The sequence below is a fragment of the Beauveria bassiana genome (genome assembly GCF_000280675.1).
Source record: "Beauveria bassiana ARSEF 2860 unplaced genomic scaffold BBA_S00037, whole genome shotgun sequence".
Classification (NCBI taxonomy): domain Eukaryota; kingdom Fungi; phylum Ascomycota; class Sordariomycetes; order Hypocreales; family Cordycipitaceae; genus Beauveria; species Beauveria bassiana.
The window spans coordinates 87,437-102,420 of NW_007930872.1; the positions used below are offsets into that span (position 1 = coordinate 87,437).

General features: G+C 54.4%; 5 protein-coding genes across 5 annotated transcripts; 3 read left to right on the top strand and 2 right to left on the bottom strand.

Annotated features, from left to right (window-relative positions):
- Positions 1–654: 654 nt before the first annotated feature.
- On the top strand, positions 655–1,473 carry BBA_08634 (uncharacterized protein; the record flags this gene model as incomplete). The annotated part of the gene is made up of 1 exon (XM_008603731.1): positions 655–1,473. The coding sequence occupies one exon, from the start codon at positions 655–657 to the stop codon at positions 1,471–1,473; it is 819 nt and encodes a 272-aa protein (XP_008601953.1).
- An 878-nt stretch (positions 1,474–2,351) lies between these two features.
- Positions 2,352–6,083, bottom strand: BBA_08635 (stress response protein NST1; the record flags this gene model as incomplete). The annotated part of the gene is made up of 1 exon (XM_008603732.1): positions 2,352–6,083. The coding sequence occupies one exon, from the start codon at positions 6,081–6,083 to the stop codon at positions 2,352–2,354; it is 3,732 nt and encodes a 1,243-aa protein (XP_008601954.1).
- A 3,756-nt stretch (positions 6,084–9,839) lies between these two features.
- On the top strand, positions 9,840–10,750 carry BBA_08636 (Small GTPase, Rho type; the record flags this gene model as incomplete). Its single annotated transcript, XM_008603733.1, has 5 exons — positions 9,840–9,907; positions 9,963–10,041; positions 10,100–10,105; positions 10,158–10,349; positions 10,460–10,750. The coding sequence occupies 5 exons, from the start codon at positions 9,840–9,842 to the stop codon at positions 10,748–10,750; spliced, it is 636 nt and encodes a 211-aa protein (XP_008601955.1).
- Positions 10,751–11,546: 796 nt separating this feature from the next.
- Positions 11,547–13,908, bottom strand: BBA_08637 (uncharacterized protein; the record flags this gene model as incomplete). The annotated part of the gene is made up of 3 exons (XM_008603734.1): positions 11,547–12,159; positions 12,215–12,561; positions 12,673–13,908. The coding sequence occupies 3 exons, from the start codon at positions 13,906–13,908 to the stop codon at positions 11,547–11,549; spliced, it is 2,196 nt and encodes a 731-aa protein (XP_008601956.1).
- Positions 13,909–14,383: 475 nt separating this feature from the next.
- On the top strand, positions 14,384–14,925 carry BBA_08638 (uncharacterized protein; the record flags this gene model as incomplete). Its single annotated transcript, XM_008603735.1, has 2 exons — positions 14,384–14,448; positions 14,502–14,925. The coding sequence occupies 2 exons, from the start codon at positions 14,384–14,386 to the stop codon at positions 14,923–14,925; spliced, it is 489 nt and encodes a 162-aa protein (XP_008601957.1).
- Positions 14,926–14,984: the final 59 nt, after the last annotated feature.

A 14,984-nucleotide genomic window follows, 5' to 3' on the forward strand; every position in this document is an offset into this window, starting at 1 on the left:
ATCCGAAAGGAGTGTGCGGCAAGAGCGTGGATCGCTGCCCAACACCATCTTTCTTCGTCCGAATAAAACCCGCCCATGATTCCTCCATATATATCCTTCCAAGACATTCCTTTCTAGTGGCCATTTGATTTTTCCCTGGTCCCCTTTTGCAGTAATTCGCCTCGTACACCACCCGCCGCCAAGGCTGTTTTTCGTCGCGGACCTGTCTGGTCCCCCGTGTACAGCCTTGTCACTGCAAGGCTTTTTGACAGCCCAGCCGCCGTCCCGCACTAATAACGGCGACCCCTGGCCACGAACCTTTTTTCCCCTTCTTTTCGCGTCCTTCTCCTCGAGACTCCCTTTTTACCAGCCTTTCCTTCTTTCGTCAGCACCCCGTTTCCATGCCCTGACCGCCTCGCGTTGCATTCACTGCCATTTATTCCCTCCTTTTCTTCTTCCCTCCTTTGACTGGCATCACCTCGGCGTCGCTTGTGGCTTTTGGCTCTTCTAATCACTGCCCCCCCTTTTACGTTACTCCAGCGGCTCGCCCCGGGTCTCCAACCGCAGATCCTCGACATCTTTCCCTGCTGATCCCCTTCCTTCCTTCTTGAGCAACCCACGATACATTTCCACGCTCTTGCCGCACACTCCTTTCGGATCAGCGTCGCTTTCACCATGCGCTTTGCAGCCCTCGCCTTCGCCCTCGGCGCCGCCGCCTCCGCCATTCCTTCGTCCACCACCCCCGACGACTGCCTCCGCGAGCACCACGACGCCATCGCGCTACACTCCAAGTGCGCCGCCCGCCTCGCCCTTTCCCACTGTATCTCCCAGCTCCCCTCCGCACCCGCAATCTCCTCCATTGAAGACTGCTACCGCGACGCGGGGTGTTCCGAATTTGATGCCCGTGAGGAAGCCGCCGACGCGCTCCCCCGCTGCCAGCAGCTCGCCGCTGATGCCGCCGACGAACTCCGCCGCCGCATGGCCGTTATGATCACCCCCGCGCCCCTCTTTCCACTGCCCGTCATCGTCGCTCGCGAAAACGCACAGGGTGACGACTGCTTTACCACTGAAATCAGCACTCAGAAAATCTGCCCCGGCTTCGTCTCCGGCACCTCGCAACCCTGCCGCCAGGGTCCCGTCACTGCCAAGTCCTGCCGCTCCGGCTGGCTCTGCACCGAGGATCCCAACGGCAAGGATATATGCATGTCCAAGGTCGACAAACTTGACATTGGCGGCATCATTTGCGCTATTGTCTTTTCTGTTATCCTCGTCGGCGGCATCAGCTTCCTCATCTTTATGAGCTGCGCCGAGAGCCGCGCCCAGAAGAAACTGAATGCCCGCGTCGAAGCCACCGCGCTCGCCCGCGCCGCCACCAAGAAGAAGCGCGCCGAGGAGGTGCGCGCGCCACTCATGGCCCAGCAGCAGCAGCAGCACACCGAGTACCGGACGCAGGGTAGCAGCGTCAACCCCTTTGGCGACGGCCAGCCTCACTAAGCGCGACCCGGCTCTCGTTGATTATCATGCCATTTATTATTACGGAGTTTGATGTTAGTCACAAGGAACAGAGGCGTAATAACAGAAATGTAGAAGACACACTGGACATGTATTCTTGGACTAGGAAAACGCGTTGCTGATTTTGTTCATGGCGGGTGTTGACTCGTCGTCATTTGGACTAGCCGCGAGAGGGGACAGCGACTTTGAATACCATACCTTGATTTTTTTTATTAATTTTTCGCATTGCATAAAAAGAAGAAATCATTCTGCTCACCACTCGCCATGCTCTGTATATTTATTCATTATGCATATATGTCACATCTACACAGACGACAGCGGGTAGCAACGAGGAAAAGCGGGCAAGTAACCGACCGTAGCGCACGAGAGAGTCAATGCAAGTGAGTATTTAAAGAGATCAGACAAGAAAACAGCACCGACTACCTAGAATGCCATGTATATCCACAGTCTAAAAAGAGAAGATCAGACCAAAGATTAAGACCAAAGATCAAGAACAGAAAGAACCGTTCAAAAAGTCGCACACGACAAGCCTGTAAGTGAGCGACCAATACATTCTCTCTATCCTTGGTCCCATCAGTCCATCTGAGCCAGCAAGGCCGACCGACGGCGTCTTTGGAAAAAAACCCCTGCCAATCTTTCCCGCACGAGGCTGCGCTTCGAGCGTACGCGAGGAGCCAATAACACTCTTGACGTCCACGCCTCGAGCGAAGCGAGGCCCCCAAAGTTTAGGATTCGGCATGTTCTTCCAAAAGACCAAGTCGCTGGAGCAAGTTTGGCCGGCGCGACGGGCTGGGACTTTTGTCGCTGCCACTGGTCGCGTCGCTGCTGCTGTTGCCGACTTCGACGACCCGAGGCGTATTCTAGAGACCCCGCATCGACGCGGACGAGAAGCCCATGAGGGGGCTGCCAATCTCGCCGGGCGCCCCGACGGGCTGCCGAAACACAGGGCCGCCGCCGGGCAGGCCGTTGCTGCCGAGGAGGCTGTCGAGCATGGTGACGTCGGGCACCCAGCGGATGGCGTGCGCGGCATTGTCGCGCTTGACCACGTCAAACGTGCCGCCGCCGTTGGACGCGCTACCCTCGGTGTCGCAGAGGTTGAGCAGATCCTGCGCGGTAATACTCGGGTCGTTGCACTGGCTCTCAATGTGGCTGCGGAGGGCGTGGATGTCGACGAAGCCGCTGCCGTCGCCTATGCCGTCACCGCTAGTGCCCGCGAGCGCCTTGCACGCATTGCACAGCATCTGCCGGATCGCAATGGGGCGTGACGCCTGCGAGAGGCTACGCATGCCGCCGCCGGGCGAACCGACGCTGAAGCCGCCAGGGGACATGCCGGGTGGAGGCGCTCCCCAGCCGGGGTTGCCGAAGCCGGGAGGAGGAAAATGCTGACCATTAGCCGACGCGGGCGTGGGTGCCCAGAGGTTGTGGCCGCCGCGCGGGAAACCAGTATCCAGAAACGGGTTCGGTGCAAAGGCGGATGGGCGCGGGCCAGGCGGTTGTGTGCGGAGGCTGCCTGGGTTGAGGTCCGGTCCGAGGGGCTCGTCGTCCTCTACGAGTACACTGCTACCGAGATGCTTAGTCTCATCCTCGCCGTCGTTGCGACGTCCACGGGATGTACTTCCAGGTCTTCCTATCGGGGCTGGTCGTCCAATGGGCATGGCGGCACTGCCAATGGCGTCGTATGCGCCGGAACCTTGGCGGGTGTGCGTCGGCGGGGGTGTGTCCTTGGGCATGCCGTTGAATCCTTGGCTCATAGGGAATTGGTCACTGATAGGTTGGTGGAATCCGGGGGGTCCAATCGGACCGCCCGAAGGCATGCCGCGACCAGCTGGTCCGTTGATACCAGGTGGTGCCATCATCATGGCGCTAGGGCTGGACCGGAAGCCAGGAAACACAGGTTCGGTAGCAAGACGCGACGGGAATCCAGGTGGTGCGTGGTGCTGCAGTCCTGGAGGCGGTTGCATACCAATCGGGTTTCCGTGAAAAGCGGCAGACAGCAGCGATGGAGTGGGCGGCATACCTGGGGGCGAGACAGAGTAGGGCAAGCCAGGGGTGGCACCGAAACTCGATTTGCGCTCCTGGCCAATGCTCGCGGGACTCATATGGACGACACTGCTAGATCGCGGCGACAGACTAGGGGACGCTGTCGAAAAGGTAGCGTCGTGCTGCTGGGATGGGGCTCGTGGGCGTACAGGTGTTGGAACAGCAGACTTGGGCAGCACGGGCGTCGCGACGGGCACCTTTGGTGATGCAAAATTGGCTGGATTCGGCGGATGGTGAGGCAAGATGGCCGTCGCAGGTGCGGTGGCGGTTTGTTGTGGATGTCCGCGCTTGGCCAGCTGAATCTGCGAAGGCACCAGTCCAGCGGCGACAGAGGCAGCCTTTGCTCTGGCCTTGGCTTCATTTGCCTCTTGCGCCTCTTTTTGCGCCCTTGCTGCTCTCGCTTCCTTGTCCTTTTTGTCGCGTTCCTGCTTCTCCTTGCGCTCCTGCGCTTCACGCTCCCTTTGCTCGCGTGCCTCCTTGTCTTTTAGGCGCTGCTCTTCCTTGGCCTTTTTCTCGCGCTCCTTGGCCTCGCGCGCTTTACGTTCCTGCTCAGCTTGCTTCTCCTTTTGCTCGTGAATCTTCCGCAGTCGTTCAGCCTCCTTCTTAAGACGGGCTTCTTCTTCTGCCTTTCGTTGAGCTTCCTTAAGACGGCGCTTCTCGTCGGCCTTTTGCTTCTGCTGAGCCACGCGATTTTGCTCTGCTTCTATGCGAGCAGCGTCCTCAGCAGCCTTTTCAGCCTCCTTACGAGCCTTGTCCTCGGCCAGAGCTTGTTTTCGTTGAGCGGCCTTGTCCTTTTTCTTTTGCGCATTCTTGGCTTTTTTAGCTCTTTGCTCGTGTTCTTGTCGACTTTCTTCCTCCAGTTCCTCGAGCAGCTTTTGTTGACGTTCTTTGGCTACTTTTTCCTTGTACGCAGATAAGACGCGCTGCTCAAACATGCGAGCGGCAAATATTTGAAACATGCGACGTCCTTCTTCCATTCGCTGCGCCTCGGTCATTTGGTCCTGAAGACTGTGCTCAGTATGGTACGCGGACGGCATGGCAGAAGAACTGGAATATACCTCTTCGTCCTCATACTCTTCCTCTTGGCTGTCCACATAATCCTCCTCCTCGTCCTCCTCATCTTCGTACTCTTCCTCTTCGGGAGGAGGATGATTGTGAGGAGTAGAGTATGGGGCGCCGTTGGGGTGCGCAAAGCCGCGGGGAAATTGCTCCCTAGCATCCTCCTCGCGCGCCATGCGGCGCTCGGCGAGCTGCTCCATCATCTCGATGAAGCGCTTGCCATCATTCTTCAGTAGGTCATCGGCCACGGTGAGGATACCGCCTAGTTCCAGGTTACCATATGTGCGCAAGAGTGTATCTAGGAGCTGCGTACCCTTGACTTGAAGACTGTTGCCAAATGTAAGAAAATCGGCGACGTCGCGATCGTGCGTACTGTGAAAGGCTTCGGGAGGGTCTTCGTCACTATATTCGTCGTCATCCAGATCCTCTTCACTGTACACCTCTTCAATGTCCTCTTCCTCGTCTTCGTCGTCAGCCACGTGTTCCACTATTCGTCCTCGTGAGGGCGGGTGCGGTGCGTAGCTCGTAGGCAGGCCGCGAGGTGGTCGTATAGGAAAGTCACGAGGCGGGGGCAGCATGGGAGGACCCTCGCCTTGGTTGGCAAACTGCTCAAGCTCGAGATAGTAAGCGTCGTAAAGCCCTTCAAGCTCCTCCTCGATGGCGTTGCGTTTGCGGCCACAGACGGTGCAGCTGCAGGTGTGCTTTTGCTGCTCCTTCATCTTGCGCAGCACAGCGTCCTTCTCGACCTTAACAAGAGATTTTCGCTCTTCCTCACCGAGTCCGAGCCAGAACTCCTTGATTCGTTCGCGCTCTTCGTGATTGCTGGTACTCCATATCTTATCTCTGGACATTGCGTGTCGGCGCGTTGGTTCGGCGGGCGGCGGCGGTAGGGACAAGAGGTCATCGTCAGCTTCTGCGGCAGCATGCTTCTTTTTCTTCTTGCGATTCTTCTTAGACTTGGACGGCTCGCCGTTGTGCTGATGCGGGCGGCCTGACGGGGGGTAGGGAGCCTCGTCGTCATCATCGTCGGTCGCGACAAGATCAGCGTCCTGCGGAGGGGGCGGCGGAGGAATGGAGATGCTGGCGCGATAAGTATGAGCATGAGCATGTCCATAAGCGTGAGCATGGGCGTGGGCGTGGCTGTGAACGTGACTCTGTGCGGCCGGGCCGTGTCCGTTGAGAGCATTTTCGGCAGCAGCCTTTGCAGCGGCCTTTTGCCTTCGCTTCTGCTTTTTGCGATTAACGGACGGGGCTGCGGTCGAGGCATTGTCGTCGTCGCGGTCGGCGGCAGCGGGAGCCGCAGATTGGGACTGAGCGGCAAATTGGTGGTCGTTTGTCGCAGACAGCGTTGGCGTAGCGGGCTGGGAAGAAGACGAGTCGGCGTAGCCCTTGGGGACGGTGATAAACTTGGAGCCATCCTTATTTGTGTACTTGGAGGTGTTTCTGGGCGATGCCGGAGAGGGAGCAGCCGGTTTATTGGTGTTGGCCGGCATCGTAGGACGGTCTACCAGTCGAGCGGCGGCGCCGAGCTCATCAAGAGCGATGTGTGCCGCGGAGGAGGGACAGGCGGAGGCGCGGGTTGTCTAGGGGAAAATGGCGAGAAGGGATAGTGAGATACGGATGGATGTCTAAGAATGACGCGCGCACGTCGAGAGAGGGGCGCTCTAAAGGATGACGGGCTAATTTTTTTGGCCGGCGGCAGGTGAGCGAACGTTGGGTTGGTGGGTAGAACGTTGCTTGGTTGGAGGTGGCCTTGGGATGTGGTGGTGGTGGATGCTTTGCTTGCCCAGGATCAGGTCGCGGGTCCCCTCCCGAAACTGAGGTACTGACGGCCCGGCTTCAGGGTTATTAGGTCAGCGATGACGCCAATGGCTGGGGTGAGGGGGTGGGACACGGCCGAGAGATGAAAGAATCTTTGGACTTTAATTTGGCCATGACATTGAATCAGCAGCACGGGGGCATTTACACGGGTCTAGGATGTGATGCTTTGATGGGCGTTGTGCAGGCGCAAACTAGGGATTGCAAGCAAAGTCACGAACAGGTAAGAATGCGGCCAAAAGGTACATGCGATAACGTGGGCGGCGCTAGAAGGCTGGAGAAAAGTGCAACTGTTTTTGGGGTTGGCGCTTGCAGGCGTTTGCAGTGGGGTTAGCGAGCCGTTAGAAAGACGCCGGCAAGCGTTGTATCAAAGAGTATCTTGATACCAAGTTTTGGGAAGCGTACAATTACAGAAATCATCTTGCGCGAATCACACAGCCGCTTGTCTGCCATATCGCTGACCAGATTTTCTGTACCTGTTTGTCGACTGTAGAAGTGGGGCGCCAAAGTCTCTGGATGTCGCCACGTGACCTGTTGCCCATCCCCGGACCATGGGCCACTGGACTCGAGGAACCCTCAAGGTGCCTTATTTTTCTGTTGTGGGCTCAAACTAGGTACTTAAACAGTTGGTTACCTCTTCGGCTTGCGCAATCTCGCAGCTTGTCGATGTTCACGGGTTACATCTTCAGCTCGCAAATACACACATCTCATCCCCAATGTCACAAATGTCACACTCCTGGGCAACAATACATGACAGAAAGAAAGAGAAAAGAGATTCTGCCGCCGGGGCTCATATTTCCCAATCCGGCACGACGTCCGCCTCATACTGCTGTTTGCCGTCAAACAACAGCCGTGGCACGTTTACAAGCAAACAGGTGGGAGACAAAGCACACAAGGGAGACGCACACCAAAGAAATAGAGTTATAATAGGGGATATCTGCTTCGATATTTGTCTGACCATTGATCTTGTTTATTCGTATTAATCACGGTATCAGTTTCAACGCGCCGCCGCAAATTCCCCAAACACGCAGCCAAGCTGTATCAACCTTTAGCTGAGCTACATGCCACGACGTCACGGCCGTCGTTATATTTGCGGTGATAATATCAGTATTTACATTTAAAAACACCCGCGATAGCTGACCTGTACGGCGCGGCTGATAGCTGATGTTGAGGCCCAAGTGTTGCCAGCTCTCAATCACTGATGAGCTAGCAATCGCTAGCCTCGTGTTCATGTTGCGCTCCTGGGTCGACAGCTAAACCACCAGCTGCTAGAGACGCCTCGGTTTGGATTCTGTGCCTGGATTCGCTGTTGACCTGCGTTGGATGCAGGTTGCAGGCAACCTCTGCAGACGAGGTTGATCTTTTTTTAGACGCTTATGGGCAGCCTCGTTCTCGTATCAGCCGTTGACTAGCCTAGCGTGCTTGATAACTAGTTATGGCTTCAAGCCTCTGACAAGGCTGCGATCTGTGTTGCATTGCGATCGAAGTACCCACCCAGCGGCGAACAATGGCATGGAGGATTGTCCATTGATCAGAGGCTCCGGTTCTCTGTCACTTGTTTCTAATTTAATAACTGACTGTCGTGGAAGATGGGGAAAGTTCGCAAGATGGGTTTGGCAGGGTTAATTAGAGGGTAAAGTCTAATCCCCACCACATGCGAGCATGAGGAGTCAGGACAAGCGGTGCCAAGTTGCGCCAAGCAGCAAGTTGCAACTGAGCCGCAGTTTTGCATGCTGGATAGGGGTGGTAGAGGTCGAGAGTGCATGGAAAAGTAGACATTGGAAACGACGGGCGGCCAGTCGCATGGTGTAGACTTCTCCTGTCTGCACTTATCCAGGCAACCCAGGTACCTGCAAGTTCACTACATAGGATAGCCCACGAAGTGCAGGACGGACAACATCGGCCAGTTGCGGAGAAACAAGCGGATCGCGTGTAGTGGAGGACCGGCGCTAAGAACCAATGTAGACATATTTTTCGCCAAATATTGCGAATGATAATAATAATACCCTGTCGAAGATGGGAAATGTTCATTGGGTTGGACGTTGGTGGCCGCTCGTATCGTGGATGATAGAGTGGAAACAGAAAGGTGGTCTGGGTGACGACCGTTTGGTTAAAGTGACAAGTAATAAGACAAGTGCAAGACGGCGCAAGCCGGTGCAAGACGGCGCAGCAAGGTCGGTAGGTAGGTAGGACCTAGCAAACCAAGCCGGTTACAGCAATATTGTGCCTGAAAGGCCCTTAGGTACGAGTAAACCGGAGCGCTAAAAGAATGAAAGAAAAAACCCCTGACGCAGCTGCCCACCCACCAGGTACACTGTAGAAAAAAAACTTAGTAATCGTCGCTATCCCACAAGCGGCTAGGCTAACCAGCTGCCAGCGCTGAAATCAGTTGCTACCTCCATATTTCCTCAGGTTCTCCCCCACTGTTTTTCAGCGCCCATCCGCCGTCGAGACGTCCAAACTTTGCCCTGCAAGGCCGACATTTCACGCCAAAAGACGGCCTCTATCCACTGTAAATCCGCTTGCCGCTTGTACCTACGCCTCCAACGTAGGTACCTTTTCCCAAGGTTTAACATTTGCTGCCACAGTTTTTGCCTTGCTTGGTCTTGCCTGGCCTGTTCTTACCATCTGATTTACCTCCAGCGAAGCCTCCAAAACCTCGTATTTCTATCCTTTTCTCTAAATTCATCCTTCAACGGACAACATTAATCGCCCTGCCCATCCTTTTCGCTTCGCTACTTATTGCTCCCCGTGCCCGTCTTCTTCTCCTCTACTTGCTCTCTCCTCGTCCCTCTCTCCTCGGTCCAATCGCCGGGACGTCAGTTATCCTCCAGCTTCTCATCCCACCCGCCCAAGCCATCGCAAACGGCACCAGACACGCCTACCGTCTTCTTGTGTATTTCCATTGCCACCCGTCGTCTACCAGCCGATCCCTGCATCCCTAGTTACCTTGTCCGAGTAGCTATCTCTCTGCGCCCTATTCACGTATCTACTGCTATACTGCTACGCTCTACCACTGGCACCTAGCGGTCAATTGGGCTCGTCACCCATCCAAGCATCTCACCCCAGCCTTGGGACGCAGCCTTAATTAATCAGCACTCTCGGCCGCCGTCTCGCGCTTTTCTTCTTTCTTCTACCTCTTCTACTTCTCGTCGTCCTTTCTGTACTTCTGACCTCGTTGCCGTAATTCCACCATCCAGACGTCAATTCTTCGCTGACCTACTCCGCCTCGACTCTGGCTCATTGACGAACCCTCCCGCTCGCCCTCTTACAGATCTCAACAAGGCGCATATTTGTCTTCTGTCACCTTACATCACCCTGTCTCTGGATCTGCGCGGCTTACTTGGGCTCTTCTGACGACAGCTGATCACTCGCTGCCCTTGTTTTTTTGCCCCGTCACCGCCGACGAAATACCCTCACAGACCGCCACCATGGCCGCCGCTAACCCCCAAAATGTCATAAGAAGGCAAGCATTTCCTTGTCGGGCAGCTGGCAATCAGTCTCTTCCTGCTCTACTTGGAATCTATTCCACCCCATGCTAACCCCCACGCTAGAAAGCTTGTTATTGTCGGTGACGGTGCCTGCGGCAAAACCAGTCTGCTGAGCGTCTTTACCTTGGGCTTCTTCCCAACTGTGAGTCGTCCAATCCACACCTCTCCCTCCTCCTTCGTACCATGCTGACCCAATGTAGAATTATGTGAGCTTCCCATTCCTCGGCCTCGGATTCTATTACTGACTCAACGACCAAGATCCCGACCGTCTTTGAAAATTACGTCACCGACTGCCGCGTAGACGGCAAGTCTGTCCAGCTCGCCCTCTGGGATACCGCCGGCCAAGAAGACTACGAGCGACTGCGCCCTCTAGCATATGCCAAGGCCCATGTCATTCTCATTGGTTTCTCCGTCGACACACCCGATTCGCTCGACAACGTGAAGAACAAAGTATGCAACCTCGACTCCTTGGCTCCCGAATCGCCCTCCCCTAACCCAGCGTCGTCGGCCGATTATTTTTTCTTGGTCTTGTTCATTTGCTAACGGACCTCTTCTCTCAGTGGATCACAGAAGTCATGGATCTCTGTCCTGGCGTCCCTATAATCCTCGTCGGACTCAAAAAGGACCTGCGCGAAGACCCTGTTGCCATTGAAGAGATGCGCAAAAAGTCCCTGCGCTTCGTCACGACACACGACGGCGAGTCCGTCGCCCGCGAAGTTGGCGCCAAGCGCTATCTTGAATGCTCCAGCCTTAGCGGCGAAGGTGTCGATGACGTTTTCGAAGCCGCCACCCGCGCCGCACTATTGACATTTGAAAATGGCGAGGGCAGCGGCTGCTGCGTCGTATTGTAATCCAGCCCTACCTTATACCTCCCCCGCACTTCTCATCTCAGCGAGGATTATGCGCACAGACTGTACCGCCTCACCTCATTCACGCAACTATCCACGAGTAATACATCCACAAGAGCATACAACCCCGCGAGTATACACATCAGAAGACGCATGCCTGAGCCAGGGTTTCTTCAAAACGCCGCGTATAGCCCTGCGCCGCAGAGGCCTCGCACAAGCTGCATCACTTGGGCAGATAGACGCCACGAAACCAAGGACATGACTATGACCTGGGGGAAAAAAACACACGACCCCGACAAGTCCATTCTTCTGTTTTATATAATCAAAATTTGTCTCTGGCCTTCTACCTAAATATTACCTCTCTCTAAAACTAATTTAGCACATTTGATTTTTTTTTATGGAAAGATAAAAGAATGTTTCTGTCTCGTCTTCCTTTGCTTTTGATGCTGGGCTGGCTGATTACTTGGGTTGGTTTGTTAAGAGACTTGAATATCTCAAACTGAAAGCACTTGAGCTCAATGCTTTTTTTATTCACCCAAGACTTGTACCAGATTACTCACAGCTGAGACTTGATTCAACAAAGTCAATTTTTTTTTCCCAAGGTAGAAGAAATCTATGGAAAAAAAAGAAACACTCTCCTCTCAGATACTAATACACGTAACTTTAAAAGTACACGCTGGCAGGACCTTCTGTAGCTCGTGACCACAGGTTTTTGTTGTGTTGTACAATCTGATGCCGTTTTCCATACCATTTCTTGCTTTTCCATGGAAATCCCATGTCCATCAATGTTGCTGCCAAATCATCGCTTCCACTCATGATTCCACGCCTCCACCGCCGGCGTCTCCGTCTGCATACGCGCATACTCGATTGGAATCGCATGCCCATCCCAGAGACCCTCCTTGTCCATTGCCACACGATACAAATATCCCTCACCACGATCGCCCGGCCCATGCACCGTCCGCAGCGCCTCGCAAGCGTTCCACATGCCCGCCTGCATGCGGCTGCGCTCCTTGTGCTGCGCCTCGTGCTGCTGCCGGCGAAAAAGCTGCCACGCGCGGTGAATCGTCCAGTGGCGGAGGTGCCGCTGGCGACCCATGCGCAGCGGCGGCGGTGCCGGCGAAAACATGTTTTGCTTGAGCGTGCGCACCTTGCGCCCGCTCTCCGTCAGGCCGGTCTGCTTTCCCTTGGCCTTGCGCTTCGGCGTCGAGGAAGACGTTTTAGATTTGCCACCAGCAGGCGGCACCGATTTCCGTGCGAGCGAGATCGGTGTCGTGCTGAATGGGCGGAGGAGGAGCGTTGTCGACGGCAGAGGGGTCGGTTTGATGGTGGAGGTTATGGCCGGCAGCATCGAGAGACGGCTGAAGAGCCGCGTGATGGACCATGGCGGATTCATGGCGAGCTGTCGAGGGCGACTGGTTATGTCGCTTTCTCTTGACAGCAGAGGCTTTTCTCGGCTTAGGAACCCACCCAGGAGGCTTTGGCTTATTCTTAGAACCCTTAGGTCTTCCGCGTCCGCGCTTGACGGGCGATGGCTGCTCCTCGGCCGGCTCAGTGCTTGATGGTGACGACAAAGGCTGGGATCCGTCTGTGTTCAGGAAGAGGCGCTCTAATAAGGAGGTGTCTGCTTTGGGCATGCGTAGGTCGGCCAAGATAGATGCGTTGAGATGATCCCGTGTCCAACGACGTTTGACCGATCGCGTAAGTAGATAGTCGCCACGGAGCTTCTCCCAATCCTCATCCGTTATCCGATACTGCGCCTTAGGATGATTCGGGTCAGTGGCGAATTCCTCGCCAGCAAAATAGTCGTGGATGTCCTGTAAAAATGTTAGCTTCAGGTTCTGGCTTCAGGGATTCGCATCGCCGGAAAAAGGTGCGGCCGCCCCGCCAAACCACAGCATGGGGACAACTTTCATCATGTCACTTACCACCGGGGAACCCGTCAAGAGCTCGACTTCATTGTCGTGGAACACAAGGCAATTGCTCAATTCGACACTGAATTGCAGATAATGCCAGGCAGTTTCCGACAAATGTCGTTTTTCCCGCTTTATCATCGCACCCTCGGTACATTTTGCGACCAGGCAGATTAAATCCACCAGCCGCTGCCCTTCTTTGATCTCCTCTGCCTTCACACGGTGCATGACCATCAAATTGACAAATTCCCAGAGGACTGGACTCTCGCGGAATGCCTCCTGAATTTCTTTGAAGAACATCCATCCTTGTTCAAGGTAGATTCTCGCGTACCGAAATATGGACTCGAGATCTTGATCAGTCACTTGGTCCATGCGCGCCTTCATCTCCTTCTCACAGCTGACCGCGGCATAACCAGCGATATATGAACATGTGGCAACGAGCATTTGAAGCACACGGCCGCGGAGTTCTTTGAGTCGCGCAATATGATGCGCTCGATTGCGTGGAACAACGCCGCAAAATTCAAAGTCGCCCTGCTTACCATCACCCACAGTGTTGGATTGATTCAAGCGAAAGATGTATGTACCGGCGTGGCGACCGCAATAGTAGGACCTGCCTCGAAGTTTATTCTGGACCTGGACCTGCATTGAAGGCCTCAAGGGCGTCGTGTGAGGGATGTCGACAAGAAACCACGGTTCGTCAGTACCTATATCTCCACCAAGGCTCAGGTACTCGCGTCTTTCATTAAATTGCCGAGCCGCATCTAAGTTCAATCGGGCGCTGAGACAGGCTTCCATGATACGGTCCACGCTCTTAGAGTGATTTTCGGAGAATGTTTCAGCGTCGGGTGTCGTTTGACCATAAATCTGTAGCTCGCGGTCGGTGTACTCCTCGAACTCCAGCAATGCATCGTGCCTCTCGGCCTGTTTGGCCTGGAGGTCTCGAACGATTGGTCCATAGCGATCCTCCTGGCTCAGCTCGTTGTAGAAAAACAACATTAAGAGACCGTTGTGCTCGAGCCAGGCCTTGAATGTGGCAAGGCCTTGGTTATTGTTGTTTTTGTGCGTCCATATAGTTTGCAGTATCGCTCTAGCAGCTTCCTGCTTTTGGGCCTCTGGAACTGCATTCATAATTGTATCGTAGGCAGCCGTGAAACCGGTCCGGTCGGGTATCATGGTACCATGATTTCTCTGCTGTTCCAGAGCAGCTATTATGGCCGCCCTCGGCGCCCCCTCGATAACACTGGCAGACATGATGATCTACCAAGATCGGAGCAAAGAGTGGTGAGGATGTCGGTGCTACCAAAGCTGGACTTGAGTAACGCGGAGATGTAGGTTGTTGATCGAGCCAAGAGGCAAAGCAGAAGTAATTGTATCCTTGTCTGTAATAGCCAAAAGCTTTCAGCTCAATGGGAAATGGGAAATGGTTGTCGTATGTTGTCGGGCACGTAGATATCTGGGGGGAACGTCTCATTTATACCCGTCCAAGACTAACAACGTTTGATGGCTTTTTTTGCAACAGCTTAATCGAGCAAGCCCTTTTTCGCCATCAAAGTATCCAACCTAGCATGATTTCGTGGCCAGTGTATGAAGTAGGTTTTGTGGCTTCGATTTGGGCTTCGAATGAGGCGTGGCTACAGTCGAGAGCGTCGAGATTTCACCACAGAAACGTATAATGTGAATCCAAAAGAAAAAAGCTACGAGGTGTATAAAATTCTGTTGTACACCGATGATTGTATCGCGGAATCCAAATTTCCAACAATCGCAAACTACTTTCACACTCACACAGTTCTGGTATTCAAGATTTAATTGATGTGGTTTGAGACTTCCAGTTATACTTGGGGCAGGCCCGACCCCGACGCCGTGACAGAGCAAAGGGCCGATCCTTCGCAAACATGTCAAACTGACCTCGAACAGGTTGAGAAATGTGCATCGGAGTTGGATTCTCTCTCGGGTGGCGAGGATTACATCTGGGATGACGAGACTTTCAGCTGGGTTGACGAGGACGAGACGTACATGTCTCTTCTTTGCACGGCACACGACCCCATTCCAAGCCCTGATGGCGGCATGAACTGGCGGTCCGAGGCTGGGATACAAGACGTCATCATGGGGGAAGCAGATACCGACACCATGGTTTCCACTGACATTGAAATGCTCGATGTCTCGGCAGACCCTTCCTACATCGACGCTGAGGAGCCTGAAGAAATGGACTGGGAGCCCTGCCACTGTACTGACGCGGACAATGACATTGTCATGAGGGACGTTCCATGAAGACATTTGGATTCCATTTGAAATAATACTACTAATTCTGACTGATTGGTACACTGGGT